Source organism: Doryrhamphus excisus, chromosome 11 (genome assembly GCF_030265055.1).
Source record: "Doryrhamphus excisus isolate RoL2022-K1 chromosome 11, RoL_Dexc_1.0, whole genome shotgun sequence".
In the NCBI taxonomy this organism is placed as follows: domain Eukaryota; kingdom Metazoa; phylum Chordata; class Actinopteri; order Syngnathiformes; family Syngnathidae; genus Doryrhamphus; species Doryrhamphus excisus.
The window spans coordinates 3,415,317-3,438,532 of record NC_080476.1 but is presented as its reverse complement, the minus strand read 5'-3'; the positions used below and the strand labels follow the sequence as shown (position 1 = coordinate 3,438,532).

The 23,216-nt window shown below is 45.2% G+C and overlaps 3 protein-coding genes across 4 annotated transcripts; 1 reads left to right on the top strand and 2 right to left on the bottom strand.

Moving 5' to 3' along the window:
• On the top strand, positions 1–10,062 carry LOC131138005 (transcription regulator protein BACH1-like). The gene is made up of 5 exons (XM_058086533.1): positions 1–1,642; positions 1,742–1,954; positions 2,451–3,320; positions 5,028–5,234; positions 6,253–10,062. The coding sequence occupies exons 2-5, from the start codon at positions 1,742–1,744 to the stop codon at positions 6,514–6,516; spliced, it is 1,554 nt and encodes a 517-aa protein (XP_057942516.1). The 5' UTR covers positions 1–1,642; the 3' UTR covers positions 6,517–10,062.
• Positions 9,974–21,357, bottom strand: LOC131138006 (integrin-linked protein kinase-like). Of its 2 annotated transcripts, none has more exons than XM_058086535.1 (13): positions 20,189–21,357; positions 19,744–19,811; positions 14,167–14,332; positions 14,002–14,097; positions 13,469–13,565; positions 13,311–13,394; positions 13,155–13,240; positions 12,983–13,092; positions 11,546–11,673; positions 11,350–11,471; positions 11,177–11,276; positions 10,963–11,093; positions 9,974–10,298 (listed from the first exon to the last, which is right to left on the bottom strand). In XM_058086535.1, the coding sequence occupies exons 3-13, from the start codon at positions 14,266–14,268 to the stop codon at positions 10,149–10,151; spliced, it is 1,206 nt and encodes a 401-aa protein (XP_057942518.1). In that variant the 5' UTR covers positions 14,269–14,332; positions 19,744–19,811; positions 20,189–21,357; the 3' UTR covers positions 9,974–10,148. The 2 variants fall into 2 exon arrangements, with proteins under 2 accessions (XP_057942518.1, XP_057942517.1); XM_058086534.1 differs by having other exon boundaries at positions 19,744–19,883; positions 20,189–21,356.
• On the bottom strand, positions 20,580–23,003 carry LOC131138265 (golgin subfamily A member 6-like protein 24). The gene is made up of 3 exons (XM_058087060.1): positions 20,967–23,003; positions 20,749–20,922; positions 20,580–20,672 (listed from the first exon to the last, which is right to left on the bottom strand). Exons 1-3 carry the CDS (start codon positions 22,776–22,778, stop codon positions 20,580–20,582), a joined length of 2,079 nt encoding a protein of 692 aa, XP_057943043.1. The 5' UTR covers positions 22,779–23,003.
• Between the last annotated feature and the right edge of the window lie 213 nt (positions 23,004–23,216).

The window sequence follows — 23,216 nt, the reverse complement described above, 5'->3', positions numbered from 1 at the left end:
CCTTGGGAGATTCCAATCCGGACGTCAGGCAGAGGAACTGGAAAAAACAAGTCTGTGAATGAGCTCAGTTTTTTTGATCATCTACGGTCGTCCGTGCATTGTTGAAACGTCGGCGGCCATCTTTGTGGAAGGCACTACGAGATTAGCATCTAGTTGCCGCCCGTGAGTCGTTATGTTCACAGTTGTCTTTTACTGGAGCTGTGTGGAGGCAGCCCAAGGTGCCGTGATGTGGTCCAAATGTCCTTCAACATGGCTGCATTTACACTTCACATCTTCCCATTTAAAGGCTTCACTTATGCTCTACATTTCATACGTGTTGTGCTTTCATTCCACCCGTTTTGCATCAGTCTCCTGGAAGCTCGCCGATACACACCTAAGGCTGCAGTACCACCTCAAACTGCGGGGGCAGTGTTGAGATTCGGAGCAATCATTCACCATTACCAGAAGGAACGGATTGAAGGTACGCACAGGGAGCATAAATGAGCCTTAAGGAGGGAAATACGCACAAATCTCAAACAGGCCTCGGATCATACACGCCATGTTGGATGAGATTGTAAAGTACAATGGCTAAAAAGTTACATACAGGCGCTACACCGGAATTGTGAATTTTTTAGATGAATAAAAATCTCAGGAAACTGCTTAAATGGGAGGGCAGCGGGAGGAAAGAAGGGAAGTATGGGAGTTTCCTGGTAAAAACGGGAGTGTTGACACAAAAGTCATCCAGGCCCCTCCCCTCCTTTGCAAGTCCGCTTCTGTTCTGTCAATGATGTGAGGTTTCTGGAGAGCAATGGAAGCATGTGAGAGGAAGAGCAAGAAGAAGAAGTACACAACAATCCATGAATAAATACGCTTCATCCTACCATCTCCTTCCTTGTTTGTGACCACTTTCCAGCATGCAGCGTTTCCAAAACAGGAAGTACAATCATTGTGTGTTGCTTTTTTTTTTTTCTTCATTGGATTCATGAAGCAGACACCCGATTGGTCGCTTCGACTTCCTCAGTCATGTGCTTTCATAATCTGTCAGCACTTCTGCTTTTATTGTCTGTCCCGTGGAAAAAAAAAATCCCCCAACAGACTGTCACTGCATTTATTACCATGGCAGTGATGGAGACTCTTTGCTAGCTGCTACTTCCTCATTTTGAAGGAGCACAGGCTAGCTTCTAGAAAGTTCCAACATGTAAGCAATGCCAATGTGGAGGAAACACTTCATTCATTCTAGCAAAGGTTTGTTATTTTTGCTGTAAAAAGGTTTGTGTGTGGTCAGTCCAAGGTGTGCATAGCCAGCTTGTGTAGGCTCCAGCTCATCTGTCACACATCCGAGGACAGGCGCTATTGAAGAGGGATGCAGGAGCTATTAATATGATGCCATCATTCGTACTACGGTGGCCATTGTGGTGCGTTGGTTTCGCATCCCTGCCTAGGAAGTCAGCGTGTGAGCGGACAGGTAAGGGAGGGAATGGTAATGGACGGGAAACCTGCTTGCTCATCCTTTATCAGCATGAGTCAGCGCTGTTGCAACACACACACACCCTCCCTCTGCCTGTCACACATACACATTGACAGATGACTGAGTCAAGCTCTTAGCTTGTTGGTGAGTTGAGGAAAAAGTGCACAGAACCTTCAGCGGGATCCGCCTGAGCAGGTAGGTTGCTGTCTTTCTTCACTTTCTGAATGTCATTCAAGCTGATGGAACGTCTACGTGACTGTGTGTGTGTGTGTGTGCGCGCGCGCGCCCGTGCAGATGTCCTCCTCGTACACTTACGCGTCCACGGCGCATTCCGCGCACGTGCTGCGCCGCTTGGACGAACTGCGTCGGCGGAGGGTGCTCTGTGACGTCACGGTTCAGGTGGAGGGCCGCGAGTTCGATGCCCATCGTGTCGTGCTGGCCTCGTGCAGCGAGTACTTCGCGCGCCGGCTCCACGGAGACGTCGACGTCATCACTCTGCCGACCGAGGTGAGATGACGTCACAGCGCGTGCTTAACGTTGTCATGGCGACGCAGGCCACTTCATGGGGATCCCCATCTAGTGAGAGCAAACATAAAGAAATATAACTTTACAAAGATCGTTTCAATTCACAGAACGATGTTTATCATTGACATTAAACACAATAACACTTTCCTGTTAAATCTTTAAAAACAGCAGGTGTACTGTCGTACCGTCATACTGTATATACGATCTTTAACTGTTTTTTTAGCAGGTGCTCCTGTCACATAGAGGATCTTTGACTATGATTTTTGCAGTAGGTTAAAACAGCAGAGTGCTCCTGTCAAACAGAGGATCTTTGACTAGCATTTTTGCACTAGTGTACCTCATAAAGTGGCCAGCCATTTCAGCATGTTCTGCATTCTGTAAAGTAATGTCACGAATAAAGTGAAGTCATTAAATGTTGGTTCTTTATCATTATAGTAAAATATATTTCGTGATGAACGTTTTGTTGTGTGTCTCCTAGGTAACCGTTAGCGGCTTCGAGCCTTTGCTAAAGTTCGCTTACACGTCCAAGCTGCTCTTCAGCAAAGACAACATCCTAGAAATACGCAACGCTGCGTTCATCCTAGGATTCAGAGACCTGGACGAGGCCTGTTTTTACTTCCTCCTCCCAAAGTTCTGCTCCTCCAATGCGGGCCTGGCGCCGTCATCATGGAGGAAGAGCTGTTGTAAGAAGAAGAGCAAGCGGCACCTGACCAAGGAGGATGCTGACAGTGATGAAGACATTAAACTGGTTGGTGATGCACCAGAAGCACCCCAGCCCAGGACATGCTGTCTTCCACCAGCAGGGGGCACAAGAGGAGCCTTCACGCTTGGGCCCAAGGTGGAGCAGACTTGTGGGAAAGAGACTGAGAAAAGCGGGAATGAGACATCCTTGGACAGCCAACATGGTACCAGTCACACGTGTGCCCTGCAGACAAGACCGCAGGTTCAAATCCAGAATGAGGAGCAAGTGAAGATGGAGGAGGACACCACCCAGAGGTCACCGGGTCTAATGTCTCATCACTGCCCCCTAGAGGCTGTTGGAGAGGAAGCAACAGGACAAGGATCAGGAACAAGCGTCTCTGGTGGTTCTGATATGGTACCAGGAGATACAGCAGGGGATACCCGGAAAGATGACCCGGAGGAGATGGAACTCAGTTCCACCAGCACCAAGTGCCCCTTCCTCAGCCAGGTCCAGGACCCCAGCAGACCCCGGTGGAAGGGAAGCACCATGCTGTCCGAGAGCGAGGGAACGTCCATGTCGGGCCTGTCGTCCCTCAACTCGGGTGAGGATGGCGACTCGGAGACGGAGGGAGACAGCGAGTCGTACACAACGGAGAGGGTGCGACAGGTAAACACCGTTACTGAATAGATCCCTGTCATAGCCCGTCAGTACTCACTACAGCCAACAGAGGGCACACTTCATTCAGACCCGATGAGGTTTTTCTGCCTAATTGGGAAGGTGTGTGTTTCACAACAAGACAACGATGTTTGGTGCCAAAACATCAAAGAAAATCTATTTATTTGTATAGCTTCTTTTTACACTTACATTTGCACAATTAACTATGCTAACACATTAGCTGTAGCAAATGTTAGCGGTGCAATAATAAGTAAGTTTGACATCCATGTTCAAGTGAGCAGAGTTGCCATTGCGACCAGTTAATTATTCACCAATGAGACAAAGTGTGTGTGTGTGTGTGTGTGTGTTCATGAACTGACTTAATGATTGACAGCTGAGTCAAGATGTAACTTTACTGGCTTTACTGTTTTTAAAATGAAGCCCATCATTCATCGTTACTAGAGCTGAACGCTCAATATCAGTGTTCTTGCTGCCGCATGGAACAATGATAAGGGAAGAAAAAGGTTGTTTATTTCACACAAAGTCATTCAAAATCAATAACAAAAAAAAATCAATAGCCTAGGAAGAATCTCTGAAAATGTGAAGAAGACTGACGTCAGCTACCGTGGCCATCTTGTGTGTCTGCTGTACTTGAAAATAAACAGGATTATTGCTGCATTGGAAGACTCTTGTCTTCCAGAAAGTTGCAACTATGATGGGTTGAGCTGGTTTGGTTGATCTGATTTTTTTTACATCTTTGGATCCGAACTGCATCATGGGTCTCAAAGAGGCCGGAAAGGAAACCATTTTGGATGGCTTTGCACGCTTATTTTTACAGAGTCTTTTCTAAGACAGAGTTCTAATGATGTCAGTGCAACCAGGACTTTTTTATGGGCATGCCCAGATACGTAGTAGGCCGACCCTCCCCCATTCATGCTTAGCCCTGGTCAACGTGTTAGCAACGACACGCAGGAAAGATAATTTTGTTGAGCGTTCCTAAAGTGGCAAACATCAGGCAGAAGTGGTTGGAGTTCCTGATTCCTGGCCAGCAAAATACTCATCTGCTCATCTCTCAACGGTATGGTTTTGTGAACATGAGCAAAGTTGGACTACAAGAAGCTGAACAATCCGCCAAACTTTCCACCGTTATTTGGTCATGTTGAAGAATCAGAAGAGCAAACTGTAAGTAAGAATTTATAAGTGTCCTGACTGTTTATTTTGTGTAAGTCATCGGACAAAATGAGCTCAGCAGCTGTCCGGAAGTCCTCGGGAGCGCTTGGGAGTGTGACCAATCACAGCGGAGTGGGCGTACCTGGAGGAGGGCTGGGGGTGGAGTAAATGAAACAGGAAATCCATGGAAACACAGCAGAAAGAGGTGCAGAACCTGGAAGATCTGTGTAGCTTCTCTGTAGGAGTCCACAACCCAATACAAAGGGCCCAAAATGAGCACAACAGGTCTCCTTTTAAAAAAAAGTATTTCCCTCACATGGAACTATGGTCTCTTAAAGCCTCTTAAACTTGGGACAAGTTCAATGTTGCTGAAAATGAATAGGGTTCTTGGTCCAACAGAAGCTAAAGATTCCTGGAGAAATTCCTTGGAGAAGATTAGCACAGGATCGGGATTTATGACACAAAGCATGGGTTTCTTGCCCTAAAAAAAAGACGTATAGAGAGAGACACTAATGTCCATCTTCACGCCATCCTCTTTCTGGGCTCCAGCTGCAGCTTCCCTTCTCGGTGGACTGGATCGTAAACCTGAGCAGGACCGACCTGCAGCAGCTGCTGAAGCAGCAGGTCTTCACGCGCGAGCAGCTGGACCTGATCCACGACGTGAGGCGGCGCGGCAACAACCGGCTGGCCGCCCAGCGCTGTCGCCAGAAGAAGCTGGAGTGCATCTCCAAACTGCAGGGCGAAATCAACAAATTGGTAACCACTTCCTGTCTTGAATCGTTTGCCGCCTAAACGGGTTGTCGTTGACCTCAAAGGAGGTTTGGTGTGGGACCTTTAGACCTGAAGATAACCCTGGTCTACACATTGTTGGACTCCATCTGCTTCCGAGATAAGTGGCCGACCAATCGATTTACTATCACTTCAAACAAGAACATTGTAGGACTCCAGGAGGTTTGCCACCAGCTGCTTATAATTATCTGCATTTCATTTTTGCTATCGTTCATGACATTTCTCTACATGCATGCATTTTGTCCACATCTAAGAGAGAGATTTCAGCAATGAAAAACAATAATTTGATGTCAAAACTCTAGAGATATTAAAATGAATGTATTGGAATGTGCAGATAGGCTTTCAGGTACAAATGGTTTCTTGTAGACACACACGGTACCTTCTGATAAACTACCCTTTTTGCCTTATTTTGCATTATTTTCCTATTTCCTACTTCAATCATTCCCTGATCATTGATCATACATTGATACATTATATATTTTACAATATTGCATATTTGTTTACATATTTTGCCGAGCTGTCAATGGCTACAGCTGACTTAGGCAACAGCTAGCTAGCCGCCTAGCTTCTGGTCTTCTGACTCCAAATGTGACTTTTTATTGTGGTTAGTTTGGAGCTCGTTTTTGTCCCACAGGAAAGCTACGGGTGGCTATATGGCCGCACTGAGCAATTTCACTCCCTTGTTGTCATTATACTAATTATACCTGAAAATACTATTGGTATGTGGTTGTTTGAGGAACATAAACACATCGTGTATGCAGCTTTAGGATGGTGATACTAATCTACTACTTCCTACTTTTAATGTTTTTAGCACTGAGCCTCAGATTCAACCGCTTTAGTTTTAGATTTTTTTTATTGTAGTAGAAAAATACCATGACAGTACAAAAAGGTATACTATAAATTAAATGATATTCTTTCTGTAGTACTTGTTGGAATAAGGTATTCTCGAGTATGTAGACGTGACTAGAGCTCATGTGTGTTTCAGAAGTGTGAGCGTGACAAGCTGAAGATGGAGAAGAACCACCTGAGGCAGCTCCAGCTGACGACCCGTCACAGCGTGGACGTGTTGTATCAGCAGGTCTGCGGCGAAGCTCACCTGCAGCACGAACAGCTCCAGGTCTTGGCCAGGTACTCGTCTCCTGCATGCCCTCTGTCCTCCCACGTGGACCCACGTGCATCGTCGGGCCTGGATGGTGCTGTGACAATGAGGGGGGGGAGTGGACATTTTAAGGACACGGAGGAGCCTTAGATGTTTCTGGAGGTGATTATTAGGACTCATGAGCACATGTGGACGTTTCATACTGTGGGATTTCTGATACTTTGAAGCAAAGAAAACACAACTCAGGGTCATTTCCTGTTCAGCGATAAGAAGTCATGAACCAAAATGGCTGCCATAAAGAGTGGTTCATAGATACAATATATTTTTATTTAGTTTAAAGCCTCACTTTCGCTTTCTTTCCTATGGAGTTTATAGCCGACCTTTGACCTGACGCTTCCTTAATTAGTCACACTCCATCCTGTCAACAGTGCAGCTGGATTTCAAATCGGTGCTCACCGCCCTCTAGTGGCGCTACCGCAGCACTGCAAGGAAGTTCCAACCCACTACGTGTAGTGACTTCTTCTCCCAACAAAAATGAATAAAAACCCCAAAAACTTATAAGCTCCTCAAGATGAAATCCACTTTACTTCATCACATTAGAATTGAGTTTTTTAAGCATGTTCTTTTCATACAAAAACTCCACATTGACGGGAAAGGTGATACTGTCAATAAAACACCAAAGACAGTAACAAGCTTTATTGTCTTGAATGAAAACAACCACATCAACTAACAACATTCCCATGGCAACCGTGTGTCTCTGCAGTACCAAAGTACTTCTTAACAATCCTGAAAACTACTTGAAGGAATCACTGCAGCACATTGGATGTGGCCTACGACATACTGTTGCATATGAGTGTAGCAAGCCTTTTATAGACTAGATGTGTTTGTAGCAGCCAGTGCGGTTTCTGGGTTACACGTTACACGTGAGTGAAATGGAAGAAAAGCAGCAGGCCGACAGTCCAGCAGCTCTGGAGGAACACGCTGACAGCACAGCAAGCCAAAAGTTGATCTGCAGAGAAAGAACCATCAGCAGATTCTCACAAAACCTCCTGCCATATACAAAGGATCTTTGATGGCTGGTTTCTGTAGATTCCTAAAAATAGCCCCAAAAATATCCTGCCATGTAAAGGATCTTTGATGAGTGTTTCTGGAGAAGGTTGTTAAAAACAACGCTCCTGCCATTCTAGCTGTTTTAGTACTGCCACATATAGGATCTGCAGCTGAGCGCTCCTGTCCTATAGAGGATCTTTGACTAGCATTTTTGTGGAAGATTTTTAAAAACTGCAGAGCGCTCCTGTCAAGAGAGAGGATTGTTTGTCCGAAAAGTCAGAAAACCAGCAGAGCACTACTGTCGCATACATGATCTTTGATTAGTGTTTTTGTGATAGATTGCCAAAAACAGCAGAAGATTCCTCTCATATATAACATCTTTGACTAGTGTTTGTGCAGCAGAGCACTACTGCCACATATCGGGTCTTTGACTAGCATTTTTGTGGTAGATTTCCCCAAATTTTAGCTGTCACATAAAGCAGAGCATTACTGTCGCATATAGAATCTTTGACTATTGTATTTGAAGTAGATTCCAAAAAACAGCAGAGCGTTACCAACACATTATGGATCTTTAACTAGCATTTTTAGGTTCTTAAAAACAGCACAGAACTCCGGGCATGTAGAGGATCTTTGATTGCTATATTTTAGTCCTAACACAGCAGACTGTCACACATAGGATCTTTGACTCGCATATTTTGCGGTATATTCCTAAGAACAGCAGGGAGAGGAATTTTTTTAAAGTAGATTCCTAAACAGAGCAAAGAGATCTTGTCATATCGAGGATCTTTGACTAGCGTAAGTCCTTGAAAACAAAAAGCGTTTAATACAATTCTTATCTTCAAGATACAGATGCGTTCACTGTACCTTTCTCGGCGTAAACGCTGGCGCCCACGCCGGTTATTTTGCATAAATATGTGGTGTTGTGCGGCAGCTGGTCCTTGTAGCCTTTCAGTGTCATCCTGTAGCCATGAGGCTCCAACTCCGTTACCTCGCTCTTGCCTCGGAATTTGGAATCTGGCGGCAAACCGGACACGTTGGTGTTGATGAGCGTCTCCTTGGAGCCGGAAGACCAGGAGAACTCATAGCTGCTGATCTGGTTGGGCTTGGCCTTCACCAGGCAGTCCACTCTCAGGTCGTCGTAGTCTTCAAGACACACCTTGATGAGGTCACACCTCACTGTGGCGAGCAAGACTGCTGGGGAAACCCATACAATATATTCAGAGGATGATACTATACTTAGTATAGTATCTTGGTATAGTATCTTAGTATAGTATCTTAGTTGGTCCTTCATCCTCACCTCCCAGCACACCGTACACAAACAGGGAACGGAGCATGATGGAATGCACCCATCCAACTTGAAGAAAGAGCAAAAACAGCAAAGAGCTTACAGTTTTTATCCCTTAAACAGGAATAAAAACAGTGACAGAATCATGATTCATGACACGCTTCACATCTGGGTGACGGTGTTCTTGTTTTCCTTTGCAAAAAAAAAAAAGTCAGAATGCTCTGACCTGATGTACAATAAATATTCCTCCACTTCCCAGACCGCATGGTTGATGACGCAGCTTTCTATTTTCATGCTAGAACCTGATCTACATGATCCAATGTTCACATCTCCTTGTCATCACTTCATACTTCATACAGACAATGTCATAATGTCATATATGACGTTTTTTTTTACTTACCTGCAATCAGTGCAGGATGATGAAGCAAGTCTCGGCGTGCAGCAATGCAGAGCTAAACACTTCTGAACAGGATGGGAGGGATGCTGGGGGGGCGTGTCGAGGATGGATGCCAGATGAAGGGCACCTGGTAGGAAGTACTCATTATCGGCATTTGTTATTATGTCTATTTTGAGTATGACACGGATCCATTTTAATCTGTGAAGCTGCAGTTAGCAATTATTCATATGATGAGATTGACGGTTGCTGCGTCATCGGTGTCAAACTGTGTACGTCCCTTCTTTGGTTCCAGTGTGTGAATGACAGCATGTTCTATTTTCCATTTAGTGTACAAATCCATCCAGACATCGTATAGTAACATTGTCAAATGTGATCACTGAAATTTGGATCACGAGTGCCACTTCATAATAGGTCCGGGTGAAACCGGAAGCAGCTGCTAGCAAAACTGCACAAAGCGAACATATCAAACGTCCTGGCGATAGTTAATCACAACGTGGCTTAAGTTAAAAAAAAAAAACAAAGTATTATACTTATACATTTTAATATATATCAAAAGAGAAACCAGAGATAGAACTGAAGTTTCGGAACTTATGTTCGAAACGTATGTTGCCGAACTCAGCCAAATACTTTTGTTTGAACTCATGAACACTTTGTAATAATCATTTCGTTTTTATACAACTGCATGAAAAGTGTATTTTCAATTTGCGAGTTTTATGAATTAAGATCTGTTTATGCTGTATAACAAAAATGGTCCGTCAGTCATGGAAATCCTTGGCTCCTATTTGCTGTCTCTTAGATATACGCCCACTTTGAGGCTCCATTCAAATTCAATAAAGACAACTTCAAGGTGAAACAAGTTTTTGTCATAAATATAAAACTTTTATTGCATTGTTATTTGCATTTCTGTGATGACTTGTCTTCTTTAATAAAAGAACATTGTGGTGCTAAGGTTACCTAACTTACAGTAACGGTTGTCTACTCATCGGGTGGCTAAAGTGGCATTATTTACACTAGCAGAGCAGGAACAAGTAGCTTGGACGCATTTACACTTTACTTGTCTTGCATTTTTTCCAAGATGGGCACGATCATGTCAAACTTGGGTCTCTTGGCGGCGTCTTCGTTCATGCACAGCCTCATCAGCTTGCAGATGTGAGGGGAAATCCCAGGCGGGATGGTGGGTCGAAGGCCTTCCAGAGCCACCTGAGAGGATGAAGGAAAGGTGGGGTTATTTTTTTAGGCACATCGTGTTGGGACAGCATCAGGCAACTGGTGGCCCTGGGCCAAATCCACTTTATTAAATGTGAGTTCACGTCAAACAGGCTGCTGTCATATAAATGATCAAAATGATTCTATCCTAAAAAAAAGAGCAGAAAACTTAAGTCATATACGAGTAGAGCAGTTCTTTGAGTGTTTTTGCATTAGTCATGCCGAATTAGATCTACTGACCCAGGCAGGGGTGGTCTACAGAAGAAATAGACCTCCTGTTACTACCTGCTTAGTTCATCAGAAAAGTCACATTTGTATATTTGGAATTAGAAAATGAATGAATGACATGAAGAGTTGAATGAGAGCAACTGGACTAGCTTGACTTTCTTAAAGATGTGCAGGTCCAAGTCCAGGTGCTGCCATCTAACTCCTCAGATACACCATGTACATGGCAACCTGTACACACTCTTCAAATCATTTTTCAATTTGTGGATAAAAATGTATTGTTCCGGAGCAGGAAGTGGGTGGGATATAATCAGGGATGTCCGATAATTATCCGTCAGTTGAAAATAGTGAAGGGAGAAGTTGGTCCTCATCCTTGAAGCTTTGAGACTTTTGGTGAATAGCGGCGGTGTAAGGTTGAGTAAATGCTACTTGCCTTCATGCCAATCTCCATAGGAGAAAGATCTGCAAAGGGAACCTCTCTGGTCACAAGCTCCCACAACAGCACGGCAAAACTCCACATGTCTGCAGACCTCCTGTTGATGTCCTCAGACTTCTTCTGCAGGGCTGAAAACATGAATTCTAACATGAATCCTTTATGATAATTATCATTTCTCATGTTTGAGGAAGGAGATGAGAGAAGAAGAGACCTTCAGGGGCCACCCAGGCAGGAGCGTACATGCGACCAGGACACTGGAAGGAGAACTTTGCATCCGCCATGCTTATCCTGGCCGTCATGTCCTCGTCAATCTGCCGGTTAGAAATGAAGATCATCTTGTCCATCCATTCATCTTCACCAAGACTGGGGAGCAGCAGAGCTCACCATGATGTGTTTGCTGTTGAGGTACAGCCGCGCCACCATCGGATCCAAAGTGTGGAGGAACGTCATCCCGCTGGCAATGTCCAAGGCAAACTTGACCGCTTGGTTTTGGTCCACCACCAGAGCTGACGAGGACGTACAAAGAAGATGCTAACTGCTGCATTATTTCATCACTGGAACATACAAGAAGAAGACTCACTGGTGCCCTGGTGGAGGAGGCTGTGCAGAGATCCGTAGGGCATGTAGGGCGTGATGATGATGGGGTGAGGGGAGGGCGGCGACTGGCACGCTCCGAGAACAGGAAGGATGTTTGGATGGGAGAAGATCCTGCAGACACAACACGGAGAGCTAAAGGAAGCAGCCGTAGACCATCACACATGTTTGCCTACAAGAATGGGCCCTAATATTTAGAATTCACTCAGAATTTTTAGAATGCACTTTGAATATCCAGGAATTTTAATTCCGACATCACTGCAGTTAATTCCACCTCTAGTGTGACGAGTGTATTAGGAAAGAAAACTAGAAGCATGTGACCACAAGATGGCAGCAGTTCATACAGAGTGACATTTGCTATGTTTACCTTAGCACTGAAAAACTAACTATTGCATAATCTGGGTTGTTAAAACACATGTCAACTGCAATCTAATGGTGGTGGTGGGGGGGGGGTTTGGTTTTCTGAAATGGATTAATTGGATTTACATTACTTCTTCGGCATCCTATTATTGGGTATTAATGAGGCTAACCAAGATTCTACTGCAGGGGTGCTCACACTTTTTCAGCATGCGAGCTACTTTTAAAATGACCGAGTCAAAATGATCTACCCACTACAAAAATGCAAAACATCTATTTATTTTCAAATGTATTGAGGATTATTTGTACGTACAATGTATGTTGATGTACCTTACATAACCAAATGAGCCAATATTGCAAAACACACATAATTAACTATTAACATTTTTTGTAATTACCTGAGTTTACTTTGATGACTTGCACTGAATTGAACCAGCCAGGGATGCATAGTCCGGACAGTAGCTGCTGATAGCCAGCCTCAAGCACACTTCCAAATGTTTATCAGTCATGGATAATATCCGTATCATAATATCCGTATAATATTTCATATCCGTATGGAAGTGATATGTTTTTTGCCTTTTTACTTGGTCCAGTTTTTGCCTTTTTACTTGGTCCAGCTCCTTCACTCATTTTAGTGACCATAAACTTTAGCGAGGGCTTAAAATCTTGCAATTCGCCGACTAGCTTAGCACTTTGCATCGTTGTTTACGCATGAGCGGTGACCTAAAGGTCAAAATTCAGTTGTCATCTGACTGGTTGTCCTGTATGTCAATCAAGTAACGGGGATGGATGATAGGCTGACATCGTAAGTTCTGCTGCACTTAGAGACGTTGTTTGATTTGATTGGTCGCCCGAAGGGCAACATTCAGTTGTCATCTGAATGGCTGCCCTGTATGTCAATCAAGTGACGGCATTGATGCTGGGATGATATTTTTTTAATGTCACGCCGCGATCGACCAGCGATCGACCAGTACCACCTCCGCGATCGACCGGTAGATCGCGATCGACTTAATGAGCACCCCTGTTCTACTGTATGCTAACCACCTCAATGAAAGAAGTCACCTACCGGAGTTTGGGATGTTCCTCGCCAAAGTCTCTGCTCTTCCTGGTGGTCCAGTCTCTCACCTGCAGCACCTTGACAACGACCTCGTCACCCTGCCAGCGACCCTGCCAGCACTGAGAGGACACGGACGCTTCAGAACAACAAGACTAAGAACGGCGTTCCCAGCAGCACAAACCTCTCCTGAGTGGTTTTCGTTGATCTTTGCCAGCAGTGAAAGTTGCTTGTGATCAATCCCGGCCTGCTTGTTAAGGGTGCCGTTGCCTGGAAGTGGAAAAGAACAATTTCAATCAACATCATGTCAATGTCATGACTGAGGTTTTTTTTCACTCACGGGGTCGTGTCCGCATGGTACCCTTCCAGAAGGTCTCCTTATAAGGCACTTTGGTCAGACTCTGGCCCATTTTCTCTGCCTTTTCTGAACAAAGAATAATAACACAAGTGGCACATTTCTTCTAGGAATGTTCCGTAACTTCCTCAATGACCTCTCACCTTGAAGCAGCTGCCTCAAGTGAGGCTTGGCCTTGTCCAGAGGTGTCTGGCCGTACCTGTTGCACACGCACACCTGAGCACCGCTGGCCAGCAGGTCCTTAGGAAATACCAAGACTTCAAAATAAACCTCAACAAGAATCTATCTTTGGTTGCACTTGACAGGCCTCCCATGCAGGATTGGAAAACGGGCCAAGTTTCATTGAAGTGATGTCAATTTAAGGCAAATCAAATGTAAATTACCCGTAAATTACCTGGAGAGATGTTCTATTGACATGTCTTTCAAATGGGGATCAGGATGCAGGTTCCAAATAATGTCCAATTTTAAACAACATTGACAGATGTGTTGTTTGAAATATGATATCCATCATAAACAAATATGGTGTTTGGAATTAGCTGTTTGCTATGGCTACATCAACCAATCAGTGTTTGGTATTCTTGTAAAAAGTAGTCAACCTGCAAGGGTTATGGTGTGCTGTATTATCATAGCATTATCATGCTATACGTTGTATTGTATTGACAAATTGTGTCAGTACCTCTGCCACTTGGTCTTGGCCCCAGAAGCAGGCGTAGTGCAGAGGCGTGTTCCCGTGTTCGTTGACAGTGTTGGGGTCCGCTTTGCACTGGATCAGCTGCACAAAGTTATGGGAGGTGACGTCACTGCGCATGTGTGTCACTTTGGCACCGTCATGCGGGCGTACCTTGGCCACGATGTCTCTGTGGCCGTGACTGGCCGCCAAGTGCAGAGGCGTGTCGTCGCCGCGGTTCATCACGTTAATGCGAGCGCCCCTCATGATGAGCATGTCCACCACGCCGGCACGCCCCTCCCTGCAGGCCCAGTGCAGCGGGCTGAAGCCGTGGTCGTCACTGGGGGGGGGCATTGGACAGAAAAGCAACAGTTGTTTTGGTGCTGATTTATGTAAACAAAAAATATGGCTAAGAGCACAATAAAGCTATGATTTGTTGTGTGTGCTAAGAAACAACAATCAACTTAAGCATTGTGGAGTACCTCTGATGCTCATTTAAAGGAATGAGTGGCGTTCAATTGATTGGTTAAGATTACACTCGGCTGTTTTAACCCGCTCATGCCTTACCTCCTCCCTCTTTGCCTCTGGTGGGAGGGATGGAGGCGTGGATGCGCAGCGCTGCGCCAGTACTGTTGACAAAATTTGCAAAGTGCGCTGGCCATACTCTGCAGCGTAGGTGCGCCCACCTGCTCCTGGTCTACAAAATTAGAGCCCAATGAGTGCATGAACACTGACGAACCGATATGTTGCATTTGTTAGAAAATAGTGACGAGGAAGGAGGGTAACACGGCCTACATGCACAATAACATCTTAGTAGGGATGCGCCCATCAGGGTTTTAGGTCCGATACCGATCATCCAGGAGTGATATCGGCCAATATGCAATATCCCATTCATTATCCACTTTTCAGTTTATTTATGATGAGTGCTATTGATCAGGGTTGCCATATAAAGGGTAAAAGTCAGGACAATTCCAAGGTCTCCTGATTGACAGGAGACCCAAAAATAGGTAATGACTAATAAAATGACTAAGTAATGTAAGTACCTATTTGACCTAAATTTAGACATTTGCCTTACTTTTTCAAGAGCGTAAGTGAAAAGACGTGTGAAATTCTTTAAGGAGACGTTGGATGTGAGGGTACACTGGTGGAGCTCTAGCAGGTCTTCCAGGTAAGTGAGAGAGCAGGCAGCCAACCCGGTGTCCTCCACCGCTGAGAAAGGCTGGTCAGCTGGTTTGATGAATTCAATTATTTTGGGCTTATTTGGTTAGCCTTTTGGTCGAGTGTTGTCCACGTCTGCTTTAGACGAACACCACAAGCCTCACAAACTCACCATACTCCCTCAGGTGTTTGTTTTTCAAAAGCCACATTAAATTAAAGCTACCCCTGAAAGATGATTTTGTTTTGGCACGCCTGTGCAGTGTGAAGGAAAGTGGGAGGACGCCACTACCCAAGAAGCTAGGAGGGCAAGACGCTACATGCTGGTGGAGATGGCTACAGGCTGCAACAGTACGAGTCACAGTTGATCTGTTTGTGGAATTGGCGATGAAAGGCACTTACCAATCACATGACTTTACACGGACATTGGCTGATCGATTAAAGCATCCCTATTTCTTGGCAAGTTTCTTAGCAAACCCTTGCATCCTTTCATTTATCACCATGTGACCCTTGCTGGAATGAAACAGTACGGAACATTCATTCATTTTCTACCAACTTATCTTCACGAGGGTCGCAGGTGTACTGGAGCCTATCCCAGCTGTCTTCAAGAGAGAGGCGGAGTACACCCTGGACTGGTGGCCACATATAGACAAACAACCATTCCCACTCACATTCATACCTATGGACAATTTGGAGTGGCCAATTAACCTAGCATGTTTTTGGAATGTGGGTCCACCCCTCTGTGACATCACAAAGAGGCAGTTTTACCACGCCTCTTGAAGCTGAGAGTTTTGAGCCATCCCAAACTTCTTTCAGGGCTCACTTCCAAATGCAGAAACCTCATTATCTGAAACTTTGGTATTGTTGAACACGAGAATACAACATTCTAACTACATTTATAGGTCAGAAATGTGGAAAAGGCACAATACAGTGGGGAGAACAAATATTTGGTTTTCCCACTTGCAAAGCATCTAGAGGTTTGTAATTTGTATTATAGGTGCTCTTCAACTGTGAGGGACACAATCTAAAACAAAAATACAGAAAAATCACATCAAATTCTACCATTTATCCTCAGGAAGGTCACGGGGCAGCTGGAGCCTATCCCAGCTGTCTTTGGGTGAGAGACGGGGTACACCCTGGACTGGTGGCCAGCCAATCACAGGGCACATATAGACAAACAACCATTCACACTCACATTCATACCTATGGACAATTTGGAGTGGCCAATTAACCTAGCATGTTTTTGGAATGTGGGAGGAAACCGGAGTACCTGGAGAAAACCCACGCATGCACGAGGAGAACATGCAAACTCCACACAGAGATGGCCGAGGTTGGAATCGAACTGGGGTCTCCTAGCTGTGTGGTCTGCAATCTAACCACTCCTGTGCCGTGCAGCCACAGTAAGAAACAGTATGCATACAATTGTTATATATGTATGAGCAATAAAGATAGTGTTTTGGTGTGACCCCATTGTTGTGTGAGGTCAGACATTACTGCCAACTTTGGACTGACATTCTTTTCCACGCCAAAGGTCCGAATTTTCCAACTTCCTGTTTTTCTGGAATGTAAAAACATGTGTTTTTTTTCTCAGTGCTGTTAACTGACGTTCCTCCCTGACAGCTTGGCGGGACGTCCCACTCTGCCTGCCGTCTGACTCGCTGTGCTAATCTTTATTTAGACCCAAGTGCACGCTTCCTCGCACTGCCGGTGGTCTGGAGCCTCCGGACGCCTGCTCCAGTGATAAAACGCCTGCTGACACATGCAGGCAAACCATCACCTTCAGCCTCCTCCGCCCTAACACCGGCCGGCTGCCAGGGGGTGGGGCAGGGCCGCGTGTTGGTGGAGTCTTATCCACTCCTTACAAAGTTTGTAAACTGGATTCAACCCTTCAGCACTGGTCCCCATTGTCCCCATTGTCATTATATACCAGTATTCAGACCCATCAATATACTGTTTTCCAAATAGCAACAATAGCGACAAATCTAGTCAGGAGAACTTTGGCAACTGACATGAAAGCTCTTCTTGACTTTTTAGCACTCACAGGTAAAATCAATGGAGTTGATTTTGTTTTGCTTTTGTATTGTTGAAATTTTCAAAATAGTTAACTTTGTTCTTAAACAATCTTTTTTCATAATATTTAAACTTCCTTTTTAAATAAACTCTACAAATATTCTGACTTTTTCCCCATAATATTATGACTTTATCTCCTCACGTAATTTTCCAACGTTTAGTTTTATTTGTTTCTCATAATATTATGACTTTGAAATGATTAATTCATTTTCTACCGCTTATACTCACAAGAATTGCACAGAACAATATTTCTTGCACCTTTCAATGTCCCATGTTTGGTGCTCTCGAGTAAATTCCAAATGGGAATTTTTGGAGCGTGGAAGGAGGCGAGGTCTTTGACGATTGTTCTTAAAAATTGTTCTTAAAAGCCTTCTATGGTAGATGGTGTCTGATGGTTATTGGACTGCACTCGGCACCAGTAAAAACCTTAATTGGGGCTGAGGATGATCCTGTATCTTAACAGGACAGTCAATCGGACCCCCCGCCCCCATGATGATCATTTAAGTCTGAAATGACTGTCTTACTGTGTCCAACCTCAGCAGCAACGGCGTGCTGTGAGAGGCCTTGCTTATATAACAATACGACCACATTCAAAGAGAGAAAGCATTTTTGCCTTTACCATCAAGAGCTCATGACCGTGGGAATACCTGACAAAAAAACTAAACACCTCCTTTTTGCCAAGATTTGGGCTTGAAAGGGCTATGGTCTTAACTTCTGATGAACAGCCTAATGCATTTTAATGCTTGTTTGCAATAAAATTAAAAATGTTTTTTGGTCTCCCTCTCCTTTTTTTTAAAATTCTACTTAAAACCTCCTCAAGATCAAACAATTCAAAATACAAATTGATTGAGAAGTGTATATTACAGTATTTTCTTTATTTTTTTCTTTTCTTTATTATCTTTGAGAATTGTATTTATTGGAGAAGAAGCAAGTCGTCTTCTCTGCGGAAAACCAATTCCAGGCTCGCACCCATGATGAGTTTGTATTTATTGTGTGTGTTTTGTGTAGTGTTTTCATTTGATATTTAGCTTTTTTCGTGTCAATTATCGCGACATGAAGGCTGCATGGTAGACGAGTGGTTAGCATGCAGGCCTCACAGGTAGGAGACTTGAATTCAATTCCACCCTTGGCCATCTCTGTGTGGAGTTTGCATGTGTGTTTTTTCTCCGGGTACTCCGGTTTCCTCCCACATTCCAAAAACATGCTAGGTTAATTGGTGACTCCAAATTGTCCATAGGTATGAATGTGAGTGTGAATGGTTGTTTGTCTATATGTGCCCTGTGATTGGCTGGCCACCAGTCTCGCCCGAAGACAGCTGGGATAGGCTCCAGCTGTCCCACGACCCTCCTGAGGATAAATGGTAGAAAATGAATGAATGAAAAATCATACAATGCGATTTTTCTGTATTTTTGTTTTAGATTGTGTCCCTCACAGTTGAAGAGCACCTATAATACAATTTAATACAAATTCCACAAGTGGAAAAACAGCAAAATCTGTTCAAATACTTGCTCTCCCCACTGTATTGTGCCTTTTCCACATTTCTGACCTTTAAATGTAGTTAGAATGTTGTATTCTCGTGTTCAACAATACCAAAGTTTCAGATAATGAGGTTTGCACATTTGGAAGTGAGCCCTGAAAGAAGTTTGGGATGGCTCAAAACGCTCTGTTTCAAGAGGCGTGGTAAAACTGCCGCTTTGTGATGTCACAGAGGGGTGGACTTCCTTATATGGTTCATAGTAAAGAAGCACTTTGGGCGTGTGGCCAATCACAGCGGAGTGGGCATGCCAGGAGGAAATACAGCTGGAATAGGTGCAGATTCTGCAAAATCTAAAAAGTTTTGTGCGAGTTATTGTGTGTAGCTGCTCTATAGGAGACGAGACCACAACTCAATACAAAGGGTGGAAAAATGAGCATAATAGGCCCCCTTTAACAGAAACGTCGATGGGCTGAAAAAGGTTGTTGGAGAGGGCTGATACTAATGTGATGTCACACTCTGTGGAATCCAACAGGCCTGTGTGCTATAAAAAGAACCAGGGGAGGGGGTCCAAATATTTCCAAGCTGCTCATCATGACTACATGCTTTTACTGCTAACTCCTTGAAGCCGGGATTGAACAACCCGAAAGACCATGAGAGGTGTTCCTCTTAACAATAATGATCAGTCTCTCAAAGGCCGGGATGGAACTGCACGCAGGAAATCGGGTGTTAGTGCGCTTGGCTGTCAACACGCTGCTCATATATGGCCTGCCTGGCCTGGGAATGAGATCATGTTGGCCTGTGACGTCCTCGAGCTTCCTTTCTGGGAATGCCGGCCAAGCCATTCCCAGTCATTGTTTTTTCCATGGGTTTGCCGGCACTGAATGTGTAATGATTTCTCTCATTTTAGGTCAATGACATCATAATTTAAAAGCGAAAAAGCCCAGACGGAAAACTCGGCATGCACAATATGGAAACTATTTGACCACATCTGATGAAACTGACAAAGGAACACTTAGCTTCTTATTTGCAGTCTATTTGCGTCTACTCACCCCAAATTGAGGTCATTCTCTGTGTTGTCCAACCACAAGCGCACGGCCACAGAATTCCCTTCCCGACACTGTGTGAAGATATCATCCATGTTTACACCGGAATGCTCCTTTTAAGACCTTTGGCCTCTGGGACATGTAGCCTGGAATGTATAGAAACTCTTTTAAGTCCAATTCATATCAAATGTCATTTTTGTGCATTATGTCATAGGTGTCCTTGCAGTCATTAGGTCAGGCACAACTTAATTTGATTGGCCTAATTCTTAAACACCACATGGCTTTGTAGGAAAAGACAAATTAGCTTTTAATGAAACTCATTTAGGATATACACTAATGGGTCGCTAGCTGTATGGCGGGCTTGGTCTTTTACATTGAATTCCGACGTTGACAAGCGAGGCAAAACAAAACACTATAACCAAGTTTTAAATGAAAAAAAAAACAGACTTACCGGTGGCGAGACGATAGCTCCACTGTCCTCTTCCGTTCCTACCACAAGACTTTTTTAAAAGTCTTCCCTCGACAAGTTGGGAGCGCGGTGGTCGTCAGTGTGAAAGCCCCGCCCGTCTCATATTCTCGTGGCACAGCGGTGTACTGTCGCCCTCTGGTGGACAAAGCTCAGCAGTGCATGTTTCCTTTTGTTGGGGTATTACGTTACGTCACTACAAATTCGGCGATCAAGTTTTTTTTTTTTTTTTAAAGAACGCAGCCAAATTTCAGACGAATTTATTCTTATTATTGGGGTATTTGTAGCACACATTAAAATTGTAATTAATACATAATGTTTGCGTGTTAATAAAACGGCTGCAGTAAGTTATATTAATATTGTTTGCATATTCAAGTCATCTCTCCTTATTTGGCACTGATGTTTCACACTGTGGCATCCTCCATGCGCCTCCTCCTGCATCCTCTTTTTTCATCCCGTTGAGCCTCTCCTTCATGATCACCATTTCATGATCACCTCCGATGGTCACACCTCCTGGTTTATTCTCCTATTCTCTCAGTGCTCACACTGTCGCTCTCCTTGACCTCTTCTTCATCACGGCCACTCTCCTCTTTGCCCTTTTTCTCCTCCTTAACGTCATCCAGCGCCTCCTCATTGCTCTGTACCTCCTCCCCCTCATGATCACTGAACGTCTTCCATTCAGTCTCCTCCCGCTCCTCCATCTTTCCAGCCAACGCCTCCTTGATGCTTCACCCCAATCATGGCTTTGTCTCACCTGCCCTACCTGGAAGATGTTGTCCTCCTCCCCATGGTCACCCATAGCCTTTTTGATGCTCTTCTCCTCCTGCTGCTCAAGACTGGTCTCCTCATCTTCTTCATCCTCCTCATCCTCGTCCTCCTCAGAATTCCTCTCCGTTTGCTCATCTTTATTCTCCATGTCTTCATTCTGTTCTCCTTGCTCATCATGCTTCGCAGGTTCACCGTCCTTGTCCTCCTCATTGTTGTTCTCCTCCTCCTCAGGGTCACTCGTATTCTCATTGTCGCTCTCCTCTTCCTCATTGCTCTTCTCCTGGTTGCTCTCCTCATCCTCCAGGCTACTCTCATCATCATCACTGTCTCTCTCCTCCTCATCATCTTCCTCATCACTCTCTTTCCCCTCCTCTCCAAAGGCACTTAGCTCGTCCTCTTCCTCAGTGTCACTCTCGTCGTCTTCTTGGTCACTCTCCTCCTCCTCCTCCTCCTCCTCCTCCTGGTCACTCTCTTTCTCCTTGTCCTTCTTTTCCTCCTCCTGGTCACTCTCCTCCAGATCACTTTCCCTCTCCTCTCCGTCAGTCTTCTCTTTCTGGTGCTCCTTCACCTCTTGATCACGCTCCACCACCTCCTGGTCACTCATCTCTTCAGCGCTGTCCTCCTCTGGGTCACTCTCCTCCTTCTGAGGTGCCTCTAGCTCTTGATCACTTTGCACCACCTCCTTATCACTCGCCTTTTCATCACTCTCCTTCTCCTCTTTGTAACTCTCCTCCTTCTGGTGCGCCTTCTTCACCTCTTGATCACTCTCCACCACCTCCTTGTCACTCGCCTTTTCATCACTCTCGTCCTCCTCCTGGTAACCCTCCTCCTTCTGGTGCAACTCCACCTCTTGATCACTTTGCACCACCTCCTTATCACTCTCCTTCTCCTCTGGGTAACTCTCCTTCTGGTGCGCCTTCTTCACCTCTTGATCACTCTCCCCCACCTCCTGGTCACTCTCCTCTTCATCACTGTCCTCCTCCGGATCACTCTCTTTCTGGTGCGCCTCAACCTCTTGATCACTCTCCTCCTCCTCACTATTGTTTTCTTTCTCCTCCTGGTCCTCCTTCTGGAGGCAACCCCTTCTCTTCTCCTCCTTATCCTCCTCTGGGTCACTCTCCTTCTGATGCTCCTCCACCTCTAAAACTCTTTGCACCACCTCTGTATCACTCGCCTCTTCATCACTCTCCTTCTCCTCTGGGTAACTCTCCTCCTTCTGGTACGCCTTCTTCACCTCTTGATCACTCTCCCTCACCTCCCGGTCACTCTCCTCTTCATCACTGTCCTCCTCCGGATCACTCTCTTTCTGGTGCGCCTCAACCTCTTGATCACTCTCCTCCTCCTCACTATTGTTTTCTTTTTCCTCCTGGTCCTCCTTCTGGAGGCAACCCCTTCTCTTCTTCTCCTTATCGTCATGCTCTTTTTCCTCCTCCTCACGGTCCATCTCTTTCTCCCTGTGGTATGTCCTTTTCTCCACCTCCTTCTCCTCATGGTGATCATTCATGACACCCTCTTTTCCTTCCTCCTTCACAGAGAAACTCATTTTCACCTCCTCCTGGTTGCTACTCTTCTCCTTTTCACCGTGGTCCCTCTCTCCCTTTGTGTGGTAACTCCTTTTCTCCTCCTGGTCACTATTCTCCTCGGGGCCCACTTGTTGATCTTCCGTCCCCTTGTTGCCTTCTTTCACCTCCTGGTCTCCTCCTGTGAGGAGGAGGTCTGTGGAGGCTGGCTGGGCCTCCTCGGCAGAGGTGGCAGGTTGCAGGTGGTCTTCTTGTAAAGTAGTTTGAGTGTTGTCTCTGGTCTCCATGGTGGTTGACTACACGGTGCACCTCCTCAGGTAGAACGGCAGCAGGCCCAGCCAGTTGTCATGGAGACGGTCAAGTGACGTTGAGGTGCTTGGATTCGGTAAAAGTGCCAAGTGTGTTTGGAGCGTATTTGTGGCTTAATTTCACTCTCCATTTGGCGTGACTCGGAGTCACGCTGTTGCTTGCGGTAACGCTTCTTGGAGGCTTGCGGGCCGCTGCACTGCTCCAGGCAGTCAGAACCTCGCTCGGCTTCCCAAGTGCGCCTTCTTGTAGTATTCTGGCAAACTCTAAACTGGACTATTTTCCAACGACATCCTTCCTTTCTGATGAGGGACGACAGCGCTGATGTTTGGCCATGATGCCTCTATGACACGCGGGACGCCGCCTTGTGGCCCGTCATGACACGTGTCTTCACATAGGGGGCGTGTAACAGGCATCGC